We start from the raw sequence: 21,841 nt of genomic DNA on the forward strand, positions 1-21,841 counted from the left end.
CGTGGTTGGTTAGGAAAGACATCTAATTCTGAGCTATTTTGGTTGAGACAAGTATACTGCATATATGTGACCATCTTATGGTCACGTAAAATATTTATACCTTTGCTTTCTAGCTACAGACTGCAATACACAGAGTAACACTTGCTCAGACAGCAGTACCTGTGCTTTGTGGAAGTGCCCTGAAAAACAAAGGGGTCCAGCCCTTGTTAGATGCTGTTACTATGTACTTGCCTTCACCTGAAGAGCGCAACTATGAATTTCTGTAAGTATGCAAGTACATAGACTAAAATGTTATAGCCTCAGGTCACCATTTTTTAATAACATTGGTGAAAAATATCATTGTAAATCATATAATACAGTGCCATAGCAATTTTCACTTGGAAGGGACATTTGTTATCTCTTATAACCTGCTGCGTTTACAGATGGAGCTAAGAATGTGGCTTTATTGCTGTGTAAATGTATGTTGGCCCTGACATCTTAGTTTAAAAAAAAAGGAACATCTGATAAATATATTTATATCTATTCTAGATTTCAAAATTTTTTATAAGCTTAAAGTACTTCGTGGCTATAAAGAAAGGTCATTGTTTGACTCCTGTTGCCACTAACAACTTTGTACTTACTATAAATCCTCTAAAATCTGAGTGTTGTGCAAAATGGCAGGGGAAACTGGACTTTAATACTTTTAACTAGGAAATTAACCACTTTTCATATCTCTCAATTGGAGAGGCATTACAACGAAGTGATTGTGAGCATGGACTGTGTTCTACCTGGATTTAAATTCTACCTCTTCCAGTTTGCTTAACCTCTTATCTGTGAAATGCAAAGAGTAGGGCCTGTCTCAGAGGATTGTTACAAGAATCAAATGAGTTAATGTTTAAAAAGCACATGGAACAGTGCCTAGTTTAAGCTTTCTATCTAAGGACTTATTGAATAAAGTTAAAAACTGGAGGAATCAGATTGGAGAATTTCTGTAATAGAAATGTCTAACCTACTTTGAAAGTAATGAAAATAGCTTTTCCTAAGAAAAATGTGCTTGTACACAAAATCCTATCAATGAATACCAATTTAAGTACATTATTCTGTAAGAATGTTGGCTTATAAACAAGTTCAAATTTGTAGTGTATATTTATATTACTAGAGGCCCGGTGCATGAAATTCGTACATGGGGGGGGGTGTCCCCTCAGCCCGTCTTGCAGCCTCTCCAATCTGGGACCCCTTGGGGGACATCCCTCTCATAATCCTGGACCACTGGCTCCTAATCGTTCACCTGCCTGCCTGCCTGGTCGCCCCTAATTGCCACTGCCTCCCCCACACCTACCCCCCCGCTGGCCTGATTGCCTCTCACTGCCTCTGTGTGCCAGCCTGGTTGCCCCTAACTGCCCCCTCCCTGATGGCCTGGTCACCCCTTACTGCCCCCCCCCCCCCCGCCGGCCTAGTTGCCCCCAACTGCCCCCCTCTGCTGGCCTGGTTGCTCCTAACTGTCCCCCCCCCCCCCCCCCCGCCGCCAGCCTGGTTGCCCCTAACTGCCCCCTCTGCTGGCCTGGTTGCCCCCAGATGCCCCTCCCCCACTGGCCTAGTCACCCCTCACTGCCCCCCCTGCCAGCCTAGTCACCCCCAACTGTCCCCCCTCCACCAGCTTGGTCGCCTCTTACTGCCCCCTGCCCCCGCCGGCCTGGTTGCCCCAACTGCCCCCTGCCCCCGCCGGCCTGGTTGCCCCAACTGCCCCCTGCCCCCGCCGGCCTGGTTGCCCCAACTGCCCCCTGCCCCCGCTGGCCTGGTTGCCCCAACTGCCCCCCCCTGCTGGCCTGGTTGCCCCCAACTGCCCCCCCCCCGCCCGCCAGCCTGGTCGCCCCATGCAGCCTGCTGTTTAGTCCTTTGGTTGTCCCTCACTAACCCCCCTGCTGGCCTGGTCGCCCCACACAGCCTGCTGTTCAGTCGTTTGGTTGTCCCTCCCTAACCCCCCTGCCAGCCTGGTCGCCCCACGCAGCCTGCTTGTTCAGTTGTTTGGTCAATTTGCATATTACCTCTTTATTATATTGGATATGACTGGAGAGAAAGTGGGAGGAGAGTGTAAAAACCGTAATTGGAAAGTACTTACGTATTTACCCTGTACAGGTTTTTTTGAGAAAGTGCTGTGATGTTCCTAGGAATATCTTTTTGAGGAGGAAACTCGGTTATGGAATTATTTGCAAATTGAGGTAATATTTGGAAGAGACCCCATTGTTTTTAGTTTTGAGGAATTAATAATTCAGTGGAGGAAGTGGGCTACTGACATTGTTTAATCAGTCTGGGTAGCTAAACTAGAAGATATGAAGGCTCTTTGGAGGACGTCAAGATTGTTTGTGCAGTGATTATGATCTGATCTGGATAAATACATTGGAAGTGTATTTTAAAGGCTTTTTTGGAATGTCTCCTTACTTTTTATAGGCAGTGGTATAAGGGTGACTTATGTGCACTGGCATTTAAAGTTCTCCATGACAAGCAGCGGGGACCGCTGGTGTTTATGCGCATTTACTCAGGCATGATAAAACCCCAGTTGGCCATCCATAATATTAATGGAAACTGCACGTAAGTAGAAGCTTAGATTATTTTCTAAAACTGTACTTGTTTCTTTAAAAGTACTTCTAATATAAATCATGGTATTACAGGGAGAGAATAAGTCGTCTGCTTTTGCCATTTGCTGACCAACATGTAGAAATCTCTTCACTGACTGCTGGTAACATTGCTTTGACTGTTGGACTTAAACATGTAAGTGATGAAATGGTTTCTCTAGGAATTGGGTGGAGGGGGAAAAAGGGGAACATCTGTAATATTCTCAACAATAAAGATTTTTGAAGTAGGTATTTTATAATAGCAAAAACCCATAAATAATCTAAATGTTCATCAGTAGTAGTGGAATAATGAATATCGTGTAGCATAGTCATTAAATGGTTGAATCTCATACTTTTAATAGAAAGGAAATTGCAGAAAACTATTAACAGTATGGATTGTATTCATATAAAGTTCAAATCCAAGTAAAATAATATACTATCCACATATGCATACATACATTTTAAGATTATATAAAATATTGTTATTGCTATTGGATGTTTTTCTTATTTTGATCACTGCACACAATTTCACCTAACATTATATCAGATGAGGTATTAACTTACGATATTTTGGCAATGAAGTCTCCATGAGGACAAGGATTTTTGTCTCTTTTTCTCTATTCTTAGACCTTAGACCAGTGAATTTAGGCACTCCATGACTTCTATAGGATGAAAATACGTGATGCTATCTGTATATGCTTTTGATGGGTTAAAACTAAGGACATTCCACTTTTAATGTATTAAATCAAGTACAGTTACTCATTAAACTTTGGTATATTTGGCATTTAGGATAAACATTGTTACTTTTAACATTTTAAACTCTTTATGAAATTGCAAGATTTAAAATCCTTTACAGAAAATTTCCATGGTCCGGAAATTGGACATCTAGCATCACAGTGACTTCTCTGTCTATCTGAAGGCAGAACTCCTTGTATGTATTTGAGAGAGTTACAGAAATCTGAGCTAGTGTTCAATAGGAATATCTTTACAGAGACAAAAACTGGCACAGAACTCCATAATAGGTAAGTTTAAAAGTAAAATAATAGTTTTTAAAAATAACTGAAGTCTACAAGGAAGCTACTGTCACTTTTGCATGGTCAGGGTATTCTGTTTAATTGCATACTTTAGTTAATAAAGGATTTTTTAAAAATAGTAATACATTTTTACTGGTAGTAAAACACTGTAATGGACTTCTACCTCACTTGTCTTTATATGATTGAAAATTTAGGAAAGTACATTTGTTTTGTCAAATGAATTTTGGATATGTATTGTGGTTGTGTTGTGTTATTGTTAGACTTATTACAGCAGTATTTTGGATAGAATTCTTATACAGGTTAAATTAGATTTACCTGTGCAAAGTTATAATGAGCTTTAGGAATTTGTCTCTTAAGAACTGATGAAAAGAAAGTGCCACATTAAATTTTTTCTTATTTTGTGAATCTTGATGGAAGCTGAGTGCTTGCCTACAGCATGTTTTTTCCATGCTGTTTGCAGACGGCCACTGGAGATACCATTGTTTCATCCAAGTCCAGCGCACTAGCTGCAGCTCGTCGAGCCGAAAGGGAGGGAGAAAAGAAGCAGAGACACAACAGTGAAGCAGAGAGACTTTTATTGGCTGGGGTGGAGATTCCAGAACCTGTTTTCTTCTGTTCCATAGAACCCTCTTCAGTAGCTAAGCAGCCAGGTACAAATAGTCTTGGTGTATTAATTGATTAATGCCCTGATAATTCAGATAAAATAGTTTAATTTTATCAGAATTTATTGGTAAGTATTTCTTGTGATTGGCCTTGCTTTTTATTTAAGATGTTTTGGTTTTTACAAACTCCTTTTACTTTTCTTATATCTTGGCCATTTTTTTAAATATCATATTCTTAGTCCTTAGTCTTGTTCTTATAGTGCTACCTATGGGACTCTACATAATTGACCTTAGGACTGCCCTTCCAGTATATTAAATTAGTCAGTAGCCAATTCATAACTGGCTTAGTTTCTCAACACCATTTATAAAATTGCTACTTTTTCTTGATCAACCTTTGAAACGCAGTGAAGACATTTATATACTTTGTAATGTCGATTGACCTTTCTGAGTGTTATATACTTTGTTTTTTAACATATTTTCTCAGAATTCTTCAGTGGCTTTTCATTATTTAAAGCAGAAACCAAACTCTTTGGTATGATATATTTAGCTCATTATTCTAGCTATGTCACTTTCAATTAGATTTGGTTAAATATAGCAGAAAATCCCCAAATAACAGTTGCTTTAATGACAAAAGTTTGTTTTTCTCTGTTGTGAAATATACCTTGAGTTTGTAGCCTCAGGTGTAGAGTCCGCAATGAGCACCCAGCCTCCAATCTTTTGTCTTGCCTGTCTGAGTGCATCACTCCTGTCCTTAGTCATCTCAGGGTGGCTGCTGGAGCCTTGGGCATCACATTGGAGTTCCCAGCAGCAGAAAGGAGGAATGGGGAGAAAGAAGATGTGCCCCTTTCTCTTTTAAGATTTTTTTTTAAAGTATATTTTTATTAATTTCACACAGAGAGGAAGAAAGAAACATCCATGATGAGAATCATTGATCAGCTGCCTCCTGCATGCTCCCTACTGGGGATCGAGCCCTCAACCTGGGCATGTGCCCTTGACCGGCATCAAACCGGGACCCTTCAGTCCACAGGCTGATGCTCTATCCACTCCACCAAACTAGCTAGGGCCCTTTTAAGATTTTTTATACATCATTGGCCGTCAGTTAGATGTATGGCTACCCAGTTGCAAAGGAGTCTGGTAAAAGCAATCTTTTAGCTAGGCAGCAGCAGAAGAGAGTGGAGGTTATTAGGAATCTTTCTTGCATGGCCTCATTTCTTGGATCTTCCTCCTTTGTTCTGAACCCTCATCTTTCACCCAAACAAAAATAAAAACAGAGTAACATTTTAAATGTGTGGAATAAGGTAGTTCATTAATCCATTGCTCAGCTCTTTACTTCAGCTACACTTTGTGGAACTTCTAACATCCTATATAATAAAAGCCTAGGTGGAGTCATGCCCTCGCATGACATCATCACAAGATGGCCGCCCTCACATCATCACAAGATGGCTGCCACAAGATGGCCGGCAGGGGAGGGCAGTTGTGGGCGATCAGGCCAGCAGGGAAGGGCGATTAGGGGCGACCAGGCTGACAGGGGAGGGCAGTTGGGGGCGACCAAGCTGGCAGGAGAGGGCACTTGGGGGGGACTAGGCCTGTAGGGGAGGGCAGCTGGGGGCAACCAGGCCTGCAGGGGAGGGCAGTAGGGGGAGACCAGGCCAGCAGGGGAAGGCAGTTGGGTGTGATCAGACCTGCAGGGGAAGGCAGTTGGAGGCGATCAGGCCGACAGGAGAGGGCAGTTGGGGGTGATTGGGCCGGCAGGAGAGGGCAGTTGGGGGCCATTGGGCCAGCAGGGAAGGGCAGTTGGGGGCGATCAGGCCGGCAGGGGAGCAGTTAGGCATCAATCAGGCCAGCAGGGGAACGGTTAGGGGGCAATCAGGCCGGCAGGCAAGTGAGTGGTTAGGAGCCAGCAGTCCCCGATTATGAGAGGGATGTCCGACTGCCTGTTTAGGCCCGATCCCAAGGGGTCCCAGATTGGAGAGGGTGCAGGCCGGGCTGAGAGACAACCCCCCTCTGTGCACGAATTTCGTGCACCGGGCCTCTAGTCTTTTATAAAGAGGTAGAATATATGTATCATTTAATGATTGTATTAAAGTATCACTTTTGATAGTGTATTTAATCAAAATGACATGTTCTTATTTCAACTCTTTGGCTGTGATTATCATAGATTACATTACCACATCTTTATTCATTATGTAATATAGCTTCCTTTTATCTACTTCTCATTATTGCCTATGTTTCTGAAGGTATTTTGCTTCTGAAGGTATTTTTGTCAGCTCTTTGATTGATCTTTGCAGAGTATAATCAGATGATGCTACTGTCCACTTAAACCCTTCAGTGGCTGGCTTCTTATTGCAAATCCAAACTCTTCACCAGGGCCTCCAGCTTCCCACTCATGTCACACTACATTGGCCTCCTTGTTGTTTTTCCAATAGCCAGTTATTCCTTGCACAGCCATTTCCTCCGTCTGGAAGTCTTTTTCTTCACCATTTTTTTAATGTCACTTTTTTTATGTCTTTACCCAAATCATCCTGGAGAGGCCTTCCCAGATCACCCAATCTCAAGTAACCTCCCATCTCTATCTTATCACCTTATTTTATTCTCTACAAAACATTTATGGCTGTTGGAAATTTTCTTTTTTCAAAATTGGTTTGCTTGTTCATCTATTTCCCTCACTATAATGTTTCCTCACTAGATATTTCATTATCTAAAAAATGAAATGTAAAGACAGCCATGTTGTTGTTTTTTTATCCACCAGATTTGGATCATGCATTGAAATGCCTTCAGCGTGAAGATCCCAGTTTAAAAGTGAGGGTTGATCCTGACTCTGGACAGGTAGGCGTATTGTTACTTAATCCCAGATATCTGTCAGTAATGTAGCATGTGTGTTGAAGTACGTATATCTGAAACATTGATAGGTCTATGCCCCTGAAAAAGAAACTGTTTTTTGGTTCTCATAATAATAAACTTCTAATTATTATGTTGACTATCAATCTAAATAGACAAGTTCTCCTTAATTCCTTAAAATAATTATACCTCACTTATATAAACTACTCTGCAACATTTAGACCAGGGGTCCTCAAACTTTTTAAACAGGGGGCCAGTTCACTGTCCCTCAGACCGTTGGAGGGCCGGACTATAGTTTAAAAAAAAAACTATGAACAAATTCCTATGCACACTGCGGGCCCTGGAAGAGTCGGCTGCTAAGCAGGACAGGCAGCGGCACCCGGCGGGCCGGATAAATGTCCTCGGCGGGCCGCAGTTTGAGCACCTCTGATTTAGGCCATCCAGAAGAGAGCTTTTTGTGAAATTTTCAAATGAGGTTCAACCCCAAGACAAAGCCTTGAATCTCTTATGCTAAGACTGATAGGAGCAGCAAACTAAAGGGAGGGTATAAAGGGACTTTTAATGATAATGACATATATCAGATGGGTGAGAAGTGATGTATTACAACCCAGCAATGTGGGAGGAAATAGAGTTCTAAAGTAGGTACAGAATTGGGCTGTATATGGAGAAGAACAGATGTTTATTCTGTATCTTTTTAGGCAGGCAAGGTAAAGTTTACATAAGATTTTAGAAAACGTTGCTTAAAAAGATAAAACATGCCAATACATATATTTTTAAAATATCAAATGACACTCAAGTATACAGGTTAAAGAATTAAAGTTTTCCTGACTCTCAATCCTATTCTGCACAGGTAACCACTAAAAACTTGATGAATACCTGTATAGCCTTTTACACTCTTTTAAACATCCATTGGTTTGTTGTGCTGTGTTATAAAGCATAGCATATTTTTTCTAAATACATATGTACATATACATAACAAGTCATTCTATTGTATTATTTTACAACTTGCTTTTTTCCAAATAATTTACCTCTTTAACTTTACATTAAAGTATAACAGTCATATACTGTCTTTTTTTGTTGTTGTTCTTTACAATTGAAGTTTTATTACAGCAAAAGGATACAAATTAGAATCAACTAAAGGAAGAGATACAAAGTCTGGGACAGTTCTTTTTCCCCCCCCCCCCTTACCTTAGCTATTAGCTTTTATTATTTATTTATTTATTTTAAGTCTTTATTGTTGAAAGTCCCCTTTTTCCCCCATGACCTGTCCCAGCCTGCCCCCACCCCCTACCCCAGGCCTTCACCACCCTGTTAACTGTGTCCATGGGTTATGTATATATGCATACAAGTTCATTGGTTGATCTCTTCCCACCCTCTCCTGCCTTCCCTCTGAAGTTTGATAGTCTGTTTGATGATTCTGTATCTCTGGATCTATTTTTTTTTCATCAGTTTATGTTGTTAATTAGATTCCACATATGAGTGAGGTCGTGTGATACTTACTTTTCTCTGACTGGCTTATTTCGCTTAGCATAATGTTATCCAGGTCCATCCATGATGTTGCAAATGGCAAGAGTTCTTTCTTTTTTAGTATTCTATTGTGTAGATGTACCACAGTTTTTTGTGTTTTTTTTAAATATATATTTTATTGATTTTTTTTTTACAGAGAGGAAAGGAGAGGGATAGAGAGTTAGAAACATCTATGAGAGAGAAACATCAACCAGCTGCCTCCTGCACACCCCCTACTGGGGATGTGCCCACAACCAAGATACATGCCCTTGACCGGAATCGAACCTCGGACCCTTCAGTCCGCAGGCTGATGCTCTATCCACTGAGCCAAATCCGTTAGGGCAATGGTCGGCAAACTCATTAGGCAATAGAGTGGCAAACTGCGGCTCGCAAGCCGCCGTTTGCCGACTACTGGGTTAGGGCATGTACCACAGTTTTTTAATCCACTCATCTGCTGATGGGCTGTTTCCAAATCTTAGCTATTATAAATTGTGTTGCTATGAACATAGGGGTACATGTATTCTTTCTGATTGATGTTTCTGGTTTCTTAGGACATATTCCTAGAAGTGAGATCACTAGGTCAAATGGATTCCATTTTTAATTTGTTTAGGAAACTCCATACTGTTTTCCACAGAGGCTGCACCAGTCTGCATTCCCACCAGCAGTGTACGAGGGTTCTCTTTTCTCCACATCCTCACCAACACTTGTCAAGTTTGTTGATGATAGGCATTCCGACAGGTGGGAGGTGATACCTCATTGTTTTGTTTTGTTTTAATCCTCACCTGAGGATATTTTTTCCATTGATTTTTAGAGAGAGTGGAAGGAAAGGGAAAGACAGAGAGAAACACTGATGTGAGAGAGACACATTGATTGCTTGCCTCCCACATGCCCCCGACCAAGGCCAGGAGCCTGCAACCCAGGTATGTGTCCTTCACCAGAGTCGAACCCGGACTCTTCAGTCCTCAGGCCAACGCTCTATCCACTGAGTCAAACTGGCTAGGGCCTCATTGTTGTTTTGATTTGCAGCTCTGCATGAATAGTGACTTCGAGCATTGTTCCTGAGGGCAACTTCCAGAAAGGAACATCATCAATTGGCTGCCTCCTGCTTGGCCCCTACTGGGGATTGAGCCTGCAGTCTGGACATGGGCCCTGATTTTTGGCCTTCTGTATGTCCACTTTGGAGAAGTGTCTATTTAGGTCCTTTGCCCATTTTTTAATTGGATTGTTACCTTCCTTTTGTTAAGTTGTATGAGTTCCCTATAAATTTTGGAGATAAATCCCTTATTGGATATATCATTGGCAAATATGTTCTCCCATGCAGTGGGCTTTCTTGTTATTTTGTTAATGGTTTCTTTTGTTGTGCAGAAGCTTTTTATTTTGATGTAATCCCATTTGTTTATTTTCTCCTTAGTTTCCATTGTCCTAGGAGACATATCGGTAAACATATTGCTATGAGAGATATCTGAGATTTTGCTGCCTATGGCTTCTTCTAAGATTTTTATGGCTTCACATATTACATTTAAGTCTTTTATCCATTTTGTTTATTTTTGTGTATGGTGTAAGTTGGTATTCTAGTTTCATTTTTTTGCATGCATCTGTCCAATTTTCCCAACACCATTTATTGAAGAGACTGTCTTGACTCCATTGTATGCTCTTGCCTCCTTTGTCAAATATTAATTGAGCATAATTGCTTAAATAGATTTCTGGGTTCTCTGTTCTGTTCATTGGTCTATGTACCTGTTCTTGTGCCAGCACCAGGCTCTTTTGAGTACAGTGGCTTTGTAGTATAACTTGATATTTGGTATTGTGATCCCTCCAACTTTGTTTTTCTTTCTCAAGATTGCTGCAGCTATTCGGGGTCTTTTTTGATTTCATATAAAGTTTTGAAGAGTTTGTTCTAGGTTTGTGAAATATGTTGTTGGTATTTTAATAGGGATTGCATTGAATCTATATATTGCTTTGGGTAGTATGAACGTTTTAATGGTGTTGATTCTACAAGTCCATGAACATGGTATAGTCTTCCACTTGTTTACATCTTCCTCTATCTCTTTTTTCAACATGGGACAGTTCTTTTTTTAAAAATATATATTTTATTGATTTTTTATAGAGAAGAAGGGAGAGGGATAGAGAGTTAGAAACATCGATGAGAGAGAATCATCGATCAGCTGCCTCCTGCACACTCCCCACTGGGGATGTGCCTGCAACATGCCCTTGACCAGGAATCGAACCCAGGACCCTTCAGTCCCCAGGCTGACGCTCTATCCACTGAGCCAAACCGACCAGGGCGGGACAGTTCTAAATAAGAAGGTTTCTTCATCCTCAGGGTTGTATTACCCTCCTGGCAAAGAGTGTTGCCAACCAGGAAGCCATACTTGTGCCTTCGGTGTCTAGTTTTGTTTTGTTTTTAAATATGTTTTATTGATTTTTAGAGAGAGAAAGGGAGAGGGATAGAAAGATAGAAACATTGATGAAAGAGGAACATCATCAATTGGATGCTTCCTGCTTGGCCCCTACTGTGATTGAGCCCGCAACCCAGGCATGTGCCCTGATCAGGAATCAAACCGACGACCTCTTGGTTCCTGGGTCGACGCTCAACTGCTGAGCCATACTGGCCGGGCTGGTGTCTAGTTTTTATTGGGCTCAATCACATGCTGCCTGTGTGTTGACCTTTAGCCTACAGCACCTCCTGTAGGTTTGGATTGATACCTTTACTCTCCAGGTTGAAACTGATATGGCTGGTCCCAAACCTGCATTATAAATCGCATTGTTTGACTATCTGGTGGACAGAGCCCCCAAACAAGAAAAGGTGCTTTGTCAGGCAGCACCTTGACCTAGAGATGATCTCTCAGTCGCTGAGGGCAATGGCCAGATCTCTCTTTGGGTAAATTCTTCACTACAGAGATGGCAAATGAATAAAATGGAGCAAATATGGACTTCTTGCCCTATACTCTATCTCATACACAAGGACCTTCTTTAGGAATAGCCATGGTTGCTTTAAAAAAAAAAAAAAAAAAAAAAAAAAAAAAAAGCATGTCTTGATTGGTTTTGATACAAATTTGGCTGTTCTAACAAGGGCCCAAAATAACATTGGTTCATAGAAAATAAAAGTCAATTTCTCTGTCACATAAAGGCCAAAACTAGTCTGGAAGTTTGGACTGCCCAATAAGCTGTAAGGTGGCCAGATGGTTGGGGATGTTTGTGAGAAAGGTTATTTCTCCCATTTATAAGATGTTGCCCTCATCCACTTTCAAGACAGTTTCCTACCTTTTCCTTAAGAGAATTTTTTCTTAAAAGCACAGCCCAGAAGTTGCCAACATCAGTTACACTCACATCCCATTGGCCAGAGCTTAGCTTTATAGTTGAGAAATGTAGGCCTCACTAGATGCCACTTGCTCAGCTGATAAGTATCATGGAATAATAATATAATGGAAGAGAATGGCCTAGTAATTCACTTTTAATTAATAATTCCAATCAGAAAAGTTAAAAACAGTGTTTTGGTGTAGGAGCAAAAAAAAAAAATTGCAAAAGAAACTCAGTTTGTAATTAATGAAAAATAACAGACTGATACACCTTTATATAGTATTTTGTGGTAAACATAATTTTTCCTTGATGTTTGTTTTTCTTTTCTTTTTTTTCTTAAGACTGTCTTATGTGGAATGGGGGAGTTACATATTGATATTATTCATGACCGAATCAAGAGGGAATATGGACTGGAAACCTATCTAGGGCCTCTTCAGGTGGCATACCGAGAGACCATCCTAAATTCAGTTCGTGCTACAGGTAAAAAATAAAACATCTGCTGTTTTTGTTTATCTCTTTCTCTCCAGGATTTGTCTTCTGAATCTCTTGTTTAGTTGTAAGCGGGATTCACAGTTACTAGTATGACAGGTTTTATATGTGTGTTTTCTTGTTTTATTTTTTAGGATTTAAAAATTTTAAACAGCCCTATTCCATTATCACTCATTACATCTACTGGATGAGTGACTCATCAAGCAGATGTGATTTTCAGTGTCATGGAATAGAATGAGCCATGGAAGTAGGTGGCTCATCCTAGTCCTCACTTCCAGAATGAGTAGTTGGATCAGATGCATTCCAAAGAAAAGGGACAACTGTATATATGAAGCTTTCTTTTTCATAAACTTAATGGTAACCACACACCCAAAACCTAAAACTGAAACATGTAGCTTAAAAAAGGAGGAAATAGAGGAGTGAAGTTGATGTGTTATTTTTACTCTATAAAGTGAGTGGAAAATAATTTTCACTATTTAATAAATGTAGTAATCCTATACTGATGAAAATGCAGTTTTTATATTTCCAAAATGTAAGAATTCATGATTCATAGTTTTAATTTGGTTTCCCTTAAGCAAAAGAACATGCCATTATTGCTGTTCTTCCTAAGGAGAAAACATGGACAGGTTTGTTAAAAATATATATAGAAAAGATGTTTAATATACCAGGTGCTTTTAGCCACTCAGTGATTTCTACAAAGAGAAACTTTTCACAAAAACTTTAAAAACTAAATGAATAGAATAAAGGAGCAAATGACATATGTATTTCTGTTTTTGAACTTCATACCTGGAAAAACTAAAAATGCTGGGAAAATGTAAATAACACTTTTAAAATTAATGTCTGAGCTGGTTAGAACTTAGTGGAAATTTCCAAGGTTGGGAGGAAACTGAAGCAGGAACCTTGGAAAATAAATCAGCACCAACGCCACTAGCTATGAGGGCCACATCCTCGTGGAAATAATTAACAAGGAAAATCTTCTTTATACAAGAAAACTTGTCTAACTAGCTCTGGGGGCAAGGGGCAAATTTCTAAGAATGTGTAACCATAGGCTTCTGATAGGGTTTTCAGCCTAAATTTATAGAGTCAGTATGACTTGGAAACCTCCAAACCAAGAAGAATTTAGTGTACAGTGCTGTCATGGATTGGCAATATTCCCAGGAACCTGGTGACAACAAACAAAGGGCTTCTCTACATAAATGTGTCTTCAGCCCAGGCCCCAAAGAAAATCCCACAGAAAAACAGATATGAAGTCACAATTTTAAGAGTTTTAAAATCATAAAACCATGAGAAAAGGCACAATGAGAAAAAAGGCAATGGAAGCAACAGACATTAGAGCAGCAAAGGCCTCTGAAATTGGAATTATCAGATGCAGAATATAAAATAAGTATATTTATTGTTTTTTTTTTAAAATAAAAGTGAAAGGAAAGTATTGATAAGGAACAAGACACTATAAAAAATAAGCATGCAATGGAACATCATCTTGTGTAAGAAGGAAAGGAAATGCTCAAAAAATGATGAGGGCATGTCATAAGGACACAGGAACCAAATTGTAGAGGCTCCATTGGCCAAATCTGGATTAATTTGAATACCAGAATAATTAAATACAGTAATTATAGACCACTGAGGAAAAGTAGGCATTTAGGAATCTCTAATCATAATAAACAAATACATGGGGAAGAAGAGAGGGTTCTTACTTATACTGGAATGCCACGTGCTGTTAGTTGTCAAGGAGGCAGGAAAATAGTCATTTTGCAACTATTACGAATGTTTAATGTTGGGTACATTGTTGAGTAGCATATTTGCATTGTTTTGAAATACCTACCCATGGATTGCTTATTAGTTACAAGGTTAAAAAAAAAAAGTAACTAGATGCTGCACAATCAGACCACACCTTGACTGGATGATCAAATTACTAGTGATAATGAAGGGCAGATTAACATTGTGTACATCCAGAAAATAGAAGACAGTACTGTTCATAGACAAGGAGACTGAATATCATGATACTATCAATTCTACCCAAAGAAGTATATCAGACATTAATACTTATTATAAAGCCATAGTCTTTATGATACTAATCAAGCTATAAACCGACCAGGAGGACAAATCAGAAAGCCTAGAAACAGACTCATACATACTGTGGAAATTGCGTTTATGTCAGAGTGATATTGCAGCTCAGTGGGAAAGGATGGACTGACTATTCAGTAATGCCCTGAGATAATAATCCATATGGAAAAAGATTTAATTAGATTCCTACTTCATACCATACACCAAAGTCAATTCCAAATGAGTGTAAAAACCTAAATATGAAAGAAGAGTTGCAAAATATTCCTCAGAGCACAAAATATAAAGGAAATAAGTGCTAATATATACCAAAATAAAATAAAAAACCATAAACTTTATTATAGGCAAACCTTCAAATTTTGGGAAGAAAAGATAGGGGAATAACTTTACTAACCAGGATAGGGTTGGACTTACATAATACCGAACATTGAATGGTGAAGTAAAGGTTAATAAATTTGATGTTATTAAAATTAATAATTTGTTTATTAGAATAGATGATAAAGCAAAAAGATATACTGAAAGCTAAGGGAAGATATTTGTATCATATAAACTAATAAAAGATTAGTTTCCAAAATGTATAAAGAATTTCTAAAGATCAGAAAAACCTGACAACTAAGTAGAAAAGTGAGCAAAAAATACTGAACAGATATTTCACAAAAGATGATACCCAAAAGGCCCATGAACATATTCAATAAAAGATTCTCAATCTCAGTAATGATTAGGATCATGCAAGAATATGAGACACCATTTTATATCAACAAATTGGTAGGAATTACAATCTGACAATGCAAAGTGGTGAGATGTTGTGCTTTGGAAACTCTTATTAAAAACTTCTGATGGGAGTCTAAATTATATAACCACCATGCAGACAATTTGGCCACCTTCTTGTGAGTTGACCCTGTTCATACCATACTATTCAGCATTCTGCTCCTAGGTATATACCCTAGAGAAATGCTTATACATGTGCATGGAAAGACACTGTAATAATATTAAAAAAACGGTAAGTGAAAAAAATAGCCCAAATATTTGTGGATAGAAGAATAGATAAATAAATGGTACCATGGTCAGACAGTGGAATATTATATAGCAATGAAAAATAATGGGCTCTATCAACATATATCAGCCTGTGTGACCCACTAATGTGAAGCCAAAAAAGCAAGTTGCAGAATACATAACAATAAACTGACAAGTTCAGAATGAAGCACAAATAAACTATATTGTTTAGGGATATATACATATGTGATACACTCTAAAAAAAATCATGGTAGTGATTAAATATGATGTCATGATAGTGTTTGCTTCAGAAGGTTTTTAGGTTACTGGTAATGCTCTCTTTAGTAATTATAGGTTTCTTGAATGTTCATTTTATTTTCAGCTTATGCACATATTGTAAGTATAAAATAATTCACAATATAAAAGTTAGCTTAGAAAGGAATTATGGCCCTAGCCGATTTGGCTCAGTGGATAGAGTGTTGGCCTGCGGACCAAAGGTTCCCAGGTTCGGTTCCAGTCAAGGGCCCATACTTCGGTTGCAGGCTTCTCCCCGGCCTGGGCCCTGGCCGGGGCTCATGCAGGAGGCAACCAATCATGTACTTCTCTCAGATTAATATTTCTCTCTTTCTCTCTCTTCCACTCTCTCTAAAAATAAATGGAAAAATACCCTCAGGTGAGGATTTAAAAAACAAAAGGAATTATGAAGAGGAATTGTAAACTATAATTAATTATTTGTTTTGAATTTGGACCATGAATCACTGCATTACATAGTCACTCACATAAATATAGCAGTTTTGTTTTAGTAAAATATTGCAGATGGGTGACAGCTATTGGTTGTTAGCTAATGAGATACTATTTTTAGTATCTCTGAAATTTTCAGTTTTACAAAAAGACATTTCACTAGTTTGGGGGGGAAGCATAAACTTTAAATACATATAATATTACTAGAAGAATATATGAAATTTAACAGTGTGTATGTTTTATCAGGGTTAATGTCCTTTTAATTTTCATTAGATGACTTTTTGCACTCTGTTTACTTTTAAATAAAACTTTTGTAATTAGAATTTCAGAGCAGGTTTATAGCATTGATAAACGTGGAAGCAGGTATTTTCTTGGTAGAACTACTTACTTTGACATTTTCATACTGCATTTAGTGCCATTGTTAGTATTTTCTCGCACTTTATCTTTCATGAGACCTTGAACTTGTTGATTGCAGTTTTCCCAGTTGTGGCACCTTGACACCTTTTCAGAACAAATCTTTGTATATTCGTTTACAGATACCATAGATAGAACTTTAGGAGATAAACGGCACCTTGTGACTGTTGAACTGGAAGCAAAGCCAACTGAAACATCATCTGCTGTGCCAGTTATCGAGTATGCTGAAAGTATTAGTGAAGACATTCTGAAGGACTCCCAAGAGGCCATTGAAAATGGAATTCACAGTGCATGCCTCCAAGGTAAGGTACCTCAGATAAGAGTAAGCATGACTATCACACTCACTCCCAATATTACCAATTATTTCAGTCTCTTCCCATCATGTGTATGTTAGGCCTTTTATAATTATCCCATTGTTCTGTTTTTCTCAGTCTTATGTTGAGTTTGCTTTTTCAGTTTTGGAGGTTTCTGCTGATATATAACTCAGAGAGAAATAGGAGAGAGAGAGACAGACAGACAGACACATCGATCGGTTACCTCCCATATGTGCCCCGACTGGGGATCAAACCTGGTGTACAGGATGATTCTCTAACCAACTGAGCCACCTGGCCAGGGCTGACTCAGAAACTAGCTTCCTCAGCCTGTCCAGTCTACTTGTAAGCCCATCAGAGGCATCCCTATTTCTGTGATGGTGCTTTTGAGCTCCAGCATTTGTTTTGTTCTTTATCAGGACTTCCATCTATCTCTGCTTTCATGCCCTTCATTCTTACACTAGTGACCCGGTGCACGAAATTCGTGCACATTAAAAGGGGATTAATTAGAGGAAATAATTTAATATTGCTACTTGCCCTTTCTCTATAATAGAAGTGTCAGAGATGAAAGAAAATTAGTAAAATGTATATGAAAACCTTCCTCCTGTCAGAGTCTGGGGCAGACCATGGGACCCAGAGTCTAGTCCCCACCCACCCACATGCACCTCAAAATCACATGAGACCCAGACCTGGCCACCCCCACCCCCCATTGGGCTAGATCCAGACCCGGCCAGTCCCACCCTTGTCAAGCCCTGCCAGGCAGGGGGCGTAGCCTCAGGTCCCCTGGCCTGGCGCCAGGACGGGGGGTGTGGCCTGAGGTCCCCCAGCCCAGACTGGGTCGTGCCTTGAGGTCCTCCGTCAAGCCCTGCCAGGTGGGGGACGTGGCCTGAGATCCCCTGTCAAGCCTCGCTGGGTGGGGGGCATGGCCTGAGGTCCCCCGTCAAGCCCTGCCAGGCGGGAGGGTGCAGCCTCAGGTCCCCTGGACTGGTGCTGGGGCAGGGGGCGCAGCCTGAGATCCCGTCAAGCCCCGCCGGGCGGGGGTTGCGGTCTGAGGTCCCCTGGCCTGGCGCTGGGGCGGGGGGAGCAGCCTGAGGTCCCCTAGCCCAGCACCAGGATGGGAAGCGCACCTTGAGGTCCCCTGTCAAGCCCCGCCGGGCAGGGGTCGTGGCCTCAGGTCCCCTGGCCTGGCTCTGGGGCGGGGTGTGTGGCCTGAAGTTCCCCAGCCTGATGCCAGGGCTGGGGGTGCAGCCTGGGGTCCCCTGTCAAGCCCTGCTGGGTGGGGGACACAGCCTGAGGTCCCCTGTCAAGCCCCACGGGGCGGGGAAGGGCGTAGCCTCAGGGCCCTGCTGATTGCTCGTTAAGGCTCCTTATGGGAACTTGGCCTCAGCTGTGGGTGCAGCCATCTTTGTGATGGAGTGATGGTCAATTAGCATATTCCCTCTTTATTAGATAGGATGCTGTCGGCTTTATCTGTCAGAGCCCTTTAGCACATTAATCTTGGTTGGTTTACATTCCCCATCTGATCATTCCAACATCCCTACTGTGTCTAGTTCTGATCCTTGTTCTATTTAAATTGGGCTTTTTGCCTTTTAATATACCTTGTAATTTTTTCTTGATAGCCAGACATGGTATACTGGGTAAAAGGAACGGCTGTAAACAGGCATTCAGTAATGTAGTGAGGTGTGGGGACGGGCAGCCTTCTATAGTCCTAGGGTTGGGTCTCCATCTTTTAATGAACCTTTGCCTCTGGACTGTCAATTGCATAAGTGTTTTAGTTTTTTTCACTCCCCTTATGTGGGACAGGATGGCTAGAGTGGACCAGAATAGGGCACTTCCCCCATCAGGCTCTGATGATGATGATACCCTTGCAGGTGAGGCTTTGGTTAACTAGGTTCCCCTGAGTGCAGGCCTTGTTAGGGACAGAGTGCTCTGGCCCTTGTCGGTTAGCTCAGTTCGTTAGAGCATTGCCTGGATACACCAAGGTGGCAGGTTTGATCCCCAATCAGGGCACATACAAGAGTCATCCAGTGAGTGCATCAATAAGTGGAACAACAATTCGATGTTTCTCTCTTTCCCTCCCTCGTTCCTTCTCTCTCTCTTCCTTTCTCTCTCAAAATCAATAAATTAAAAATGAAAAGAGTGCTCTGGAGTCTAAAGTACTGTTGTTTTTTCAATGTTCACCCAAGTTTTTCTTTTAAATTGATTTTAGAGAGAGAAACATCGATGTGAGAGAAACATTGGTTGCCTCCCACACACACCCCAACTGAGGATCGAACCTGCAACCTAGGTATGTGCCTTGACTGGGAATTGAACCCACAACTTTTCAGTGTACAGGACACTTCCAACCAACCGAGCCACCCAGCCAGGGCCTGAAGTGCTGTTTTGATTTGTAGTTGGTTGAATCCAAGGATGTGAAAGCAATGGATACAAAGGGGAGGGGGCAGACTCTTAAGTTTTAAAGGAGTTAAGAATTACACGCAGGTTTTTATCTGCTTGGGGGCCGGTTCCCCTAAATTCCCTGCATTTTCAAGGGTCAACTGTATTTCAGAATGATTTCTTTTCTTCTTCCCCCACGAAGCACCAGGAGGCTTTTCTCAGATAGTTACTAGTACTGTGAGAACCTGCTTGAACTCCTGCAGGTAAATCTCACAGAATTGTGTCCCCTTCATGACAGTTCCCCCCAAACTTGTCCACACCAAGCCTCCAGTCAAGTCAGTTACAGTTCAGTTTTTCTTACCGTGATGCTGGTTCCTGGGGTGTTTTCTCCAGTAAGTCTTTGCTCCAGGAAGCTGTGACCCTCTGTATTTGCCCTCCCTGCATTCTTGGGGGCAGTAGTTTGTCCATTGTCCTCCCACCATATAGATCCAAGAAGAGCTGTTGATTTGTCAGTCCAGTTTCCTTCTACTTGTTGTTAGGACAGAATGGTGACTAAACTGGAAGTCCTCTCCCTGTTTCTTTACATTTCTGTTACTCCTCACTGCACATTGAGTCCTAATACAAATGTTCCCCCTTGCCTAGGACCATTGCTTGGATCCCCAGTTCAAGATGTGGCAATTACTTTACATTCTCTGATCATTCATCCTGGTACCTCCTCAACTATGATTTCTGCCTGTGTCTCAAGATGTGTACAGAAGGTATATAACTACCCTGACCCTTTTTGCTTTAAGGTGACTCTTCTGACAGTAGTGTACTCTGATCCGCAGGCAGCTGTACTTGTAGTGCCGACCTTGTCTTTGCTTCCTGAGCCTTGTAGTCAACGAGAGTTTTTACCATGGAGAAATTTTGATTTTTTAAAATCACTGGGTTTTATTTGCAAGAGGATCTAAGAAATCACTGTTTAACATCAATAGCTATGAAATATACCATGGTTTTGGCAAATAGTCAAGTTTCCTTAAGTGGCAACTCTGCTTTCCCTATCTCAGACACATAGCCGGTAGAAACAAACTTGATAGGTTTGAGTAGAAGACATTCCCGGGGTCAGCTTGGCCAAAGATGAACTACATATAATCTAAAGGACATTGAGGATCTAATTTTGGTTTCAATATTGGAGTTCATATTTATTCAAGTAAGATTACCTGTAATCAAGAGTTGCTGCATAATAGAGTCAGGATAAGTATCTTCCCTTCTCAAAGCATCAAGCAACCCGGTCGTCTTGGCATGGTTACCCAATACCTACTGGGGCTGGATTAACCCCCAGGGTCCTGATATGCCAAGAAACGGTTCCATGCGTTCCTCGGTGTGGGGATGCTTTAGCCTCGTAAGTGACTGATTTTGCATTAAAATACTTGCCTTTATAACCATCTTCTAATATTTTACACTGTGAGACCTGATTTTCTAGTGTCTTATTTGAATCCATAATTATAAAATTAACTTTATATACCCTAAGCCTCCTGACGTAAGAAGGCTGAACTTAGTATCTCTATCCTAGAAGTTAAAATTCAGATATTTTGGTTTTAACCCTCACCTGAGGATATTTTTCCATTGATTTTTAGAGAATGGAAGGGAGGGAGACAGAGAAACATCGATGTGAGAGTTATTGATTAGGTGCCTCCTGCACCCCCCCTACTGGGGACAAAGTCTGTAATCTGGGCATATGCCCTGACTAGGAATCAAACCAGTGACCTCTTAGTTCCTGGGTCTACACTCAACCGCTGAGCCACACCTGGCTGAGCTAAGGAAATTTTTAAACAGAAATTTGACTTCCAATTTAGAAATGGGTTGGCATTCTTTAATTTTTTTAGGCTCTGAAGACCGCTGATAAGCAAATTTTGGAGCCCTTGATGAACCTGGAGGTCACGGTGACTAGAGATCACCTCAGCGCTGTCCTGGCAGATCTGGCACAGAGAAGAGGGAGCATCCAGGAGATCCAGACTCGTCAGGACAACAGAGTTGTGGTTGGGTTTGTTCCCTTAGCAGAGACCATGGTAGGTACCTTGTCACTGGAAAGTATAACTTTAATACAGGGACAGATAGGCTGAGCATAGAGGATGCATGTCCCGTTTCACCATCGGGAACTGTTAGGACTTTGGATTTCAGTTGTAGGAGGTACAAGCGGCATGGGGGTCCTTTCGTCCTCCACGGAGGTAGAGGTGTGTTGAACCAAAACGTGGCACCAGCCGACCATTTTTTCCCTTCCAAGCTCTTATACTGTTTCTCTAATCGCCAGTTTTCAGGCAAGTGTCATTCTCCTCCCCACCAGCCTCTCTGCTCCAGAACAAGCACCCGAGTGCTGGCAGTCATCTCACCAGAGGCCAGGACCAGGGATACACCCGAAGCATACCAGTGTTTTCAGTCCTCCACAGGTTTCAGATTTTTCCTGAGAAAAGTGATTCAGTGACCATTTGAAGAAGTGATATGGTTAAGTTACTTAATCACCTTTTCTGGTAATGGTCAAAAGATAAGCGGCAGGAAGAGAAACTTGAGGCTTAATTTGAAAGAGAAAACTGATTTAAATGTTTTTG

The 21,841-nt window shown here is 41.0% G+C and overlaps 1 protein-coding gene across 2 annotated transcripts in view; it reads left to right on the plus strand.

Annotated features, from left to right (window-relative positions):
- Positions 1-21,841, plus strand: part of GFM2 (GTP dependent ribosome recycling factor mitochondrial 2) — a 61,152-nt gene that overhangs the window by 24,603 nt on the left and 14,708 nt on the right. For both annotated transcript variants that reach the window (XR_013961238.1, XM_080680957.1), the window contains exons 12-20: positions 114-262; positions 2,428-2,568; positions 2,649-2,748; positions 4,086-4,275; positions 6,977-7,053; positions 12,213-12,351; positions 16,692-16,871; positions 19,899-20,014; positions 21,122-21,304. Coding sequence is in view for 1 of the 2 variants with exons in the window: in XM_080680957.1 (XP_080537083.1) it covers positions 114-262; positions 2,428-2,568; positions 2,649-2,748; positions 4,086-4,275; positions 6,977-7,053; positions 12,213-12,351; positions 16,692-16,871; positions 19,899-20,014; positions 21,122-21,304 (1,275 nt within the window). In the remaining variant the exon portion in view is untranslated. The remainder of the gene's footprint in view (positions 1-113; positions 263-2,427; positions 2,569-2,648; positions 2,749-4,085; positions 4,276-6,976; positions 7,054-12,212; positions 12,352-16,691; positions 16,872-19,898; positions 20,015-21,121; positions 21,305-21,841) is intronic.

Source organism: Plecotus auritus (genome assembly GCF_963455305.1).
Source record: "Plecotus auritus genome assembly, chromosome: 7".
Lineage (NCBI taxonomy): Eukaryota > Metazoa > Chordata > Mammalia > Chiroptera > Vespertilionidae > Plecotus > Plecotus auritus.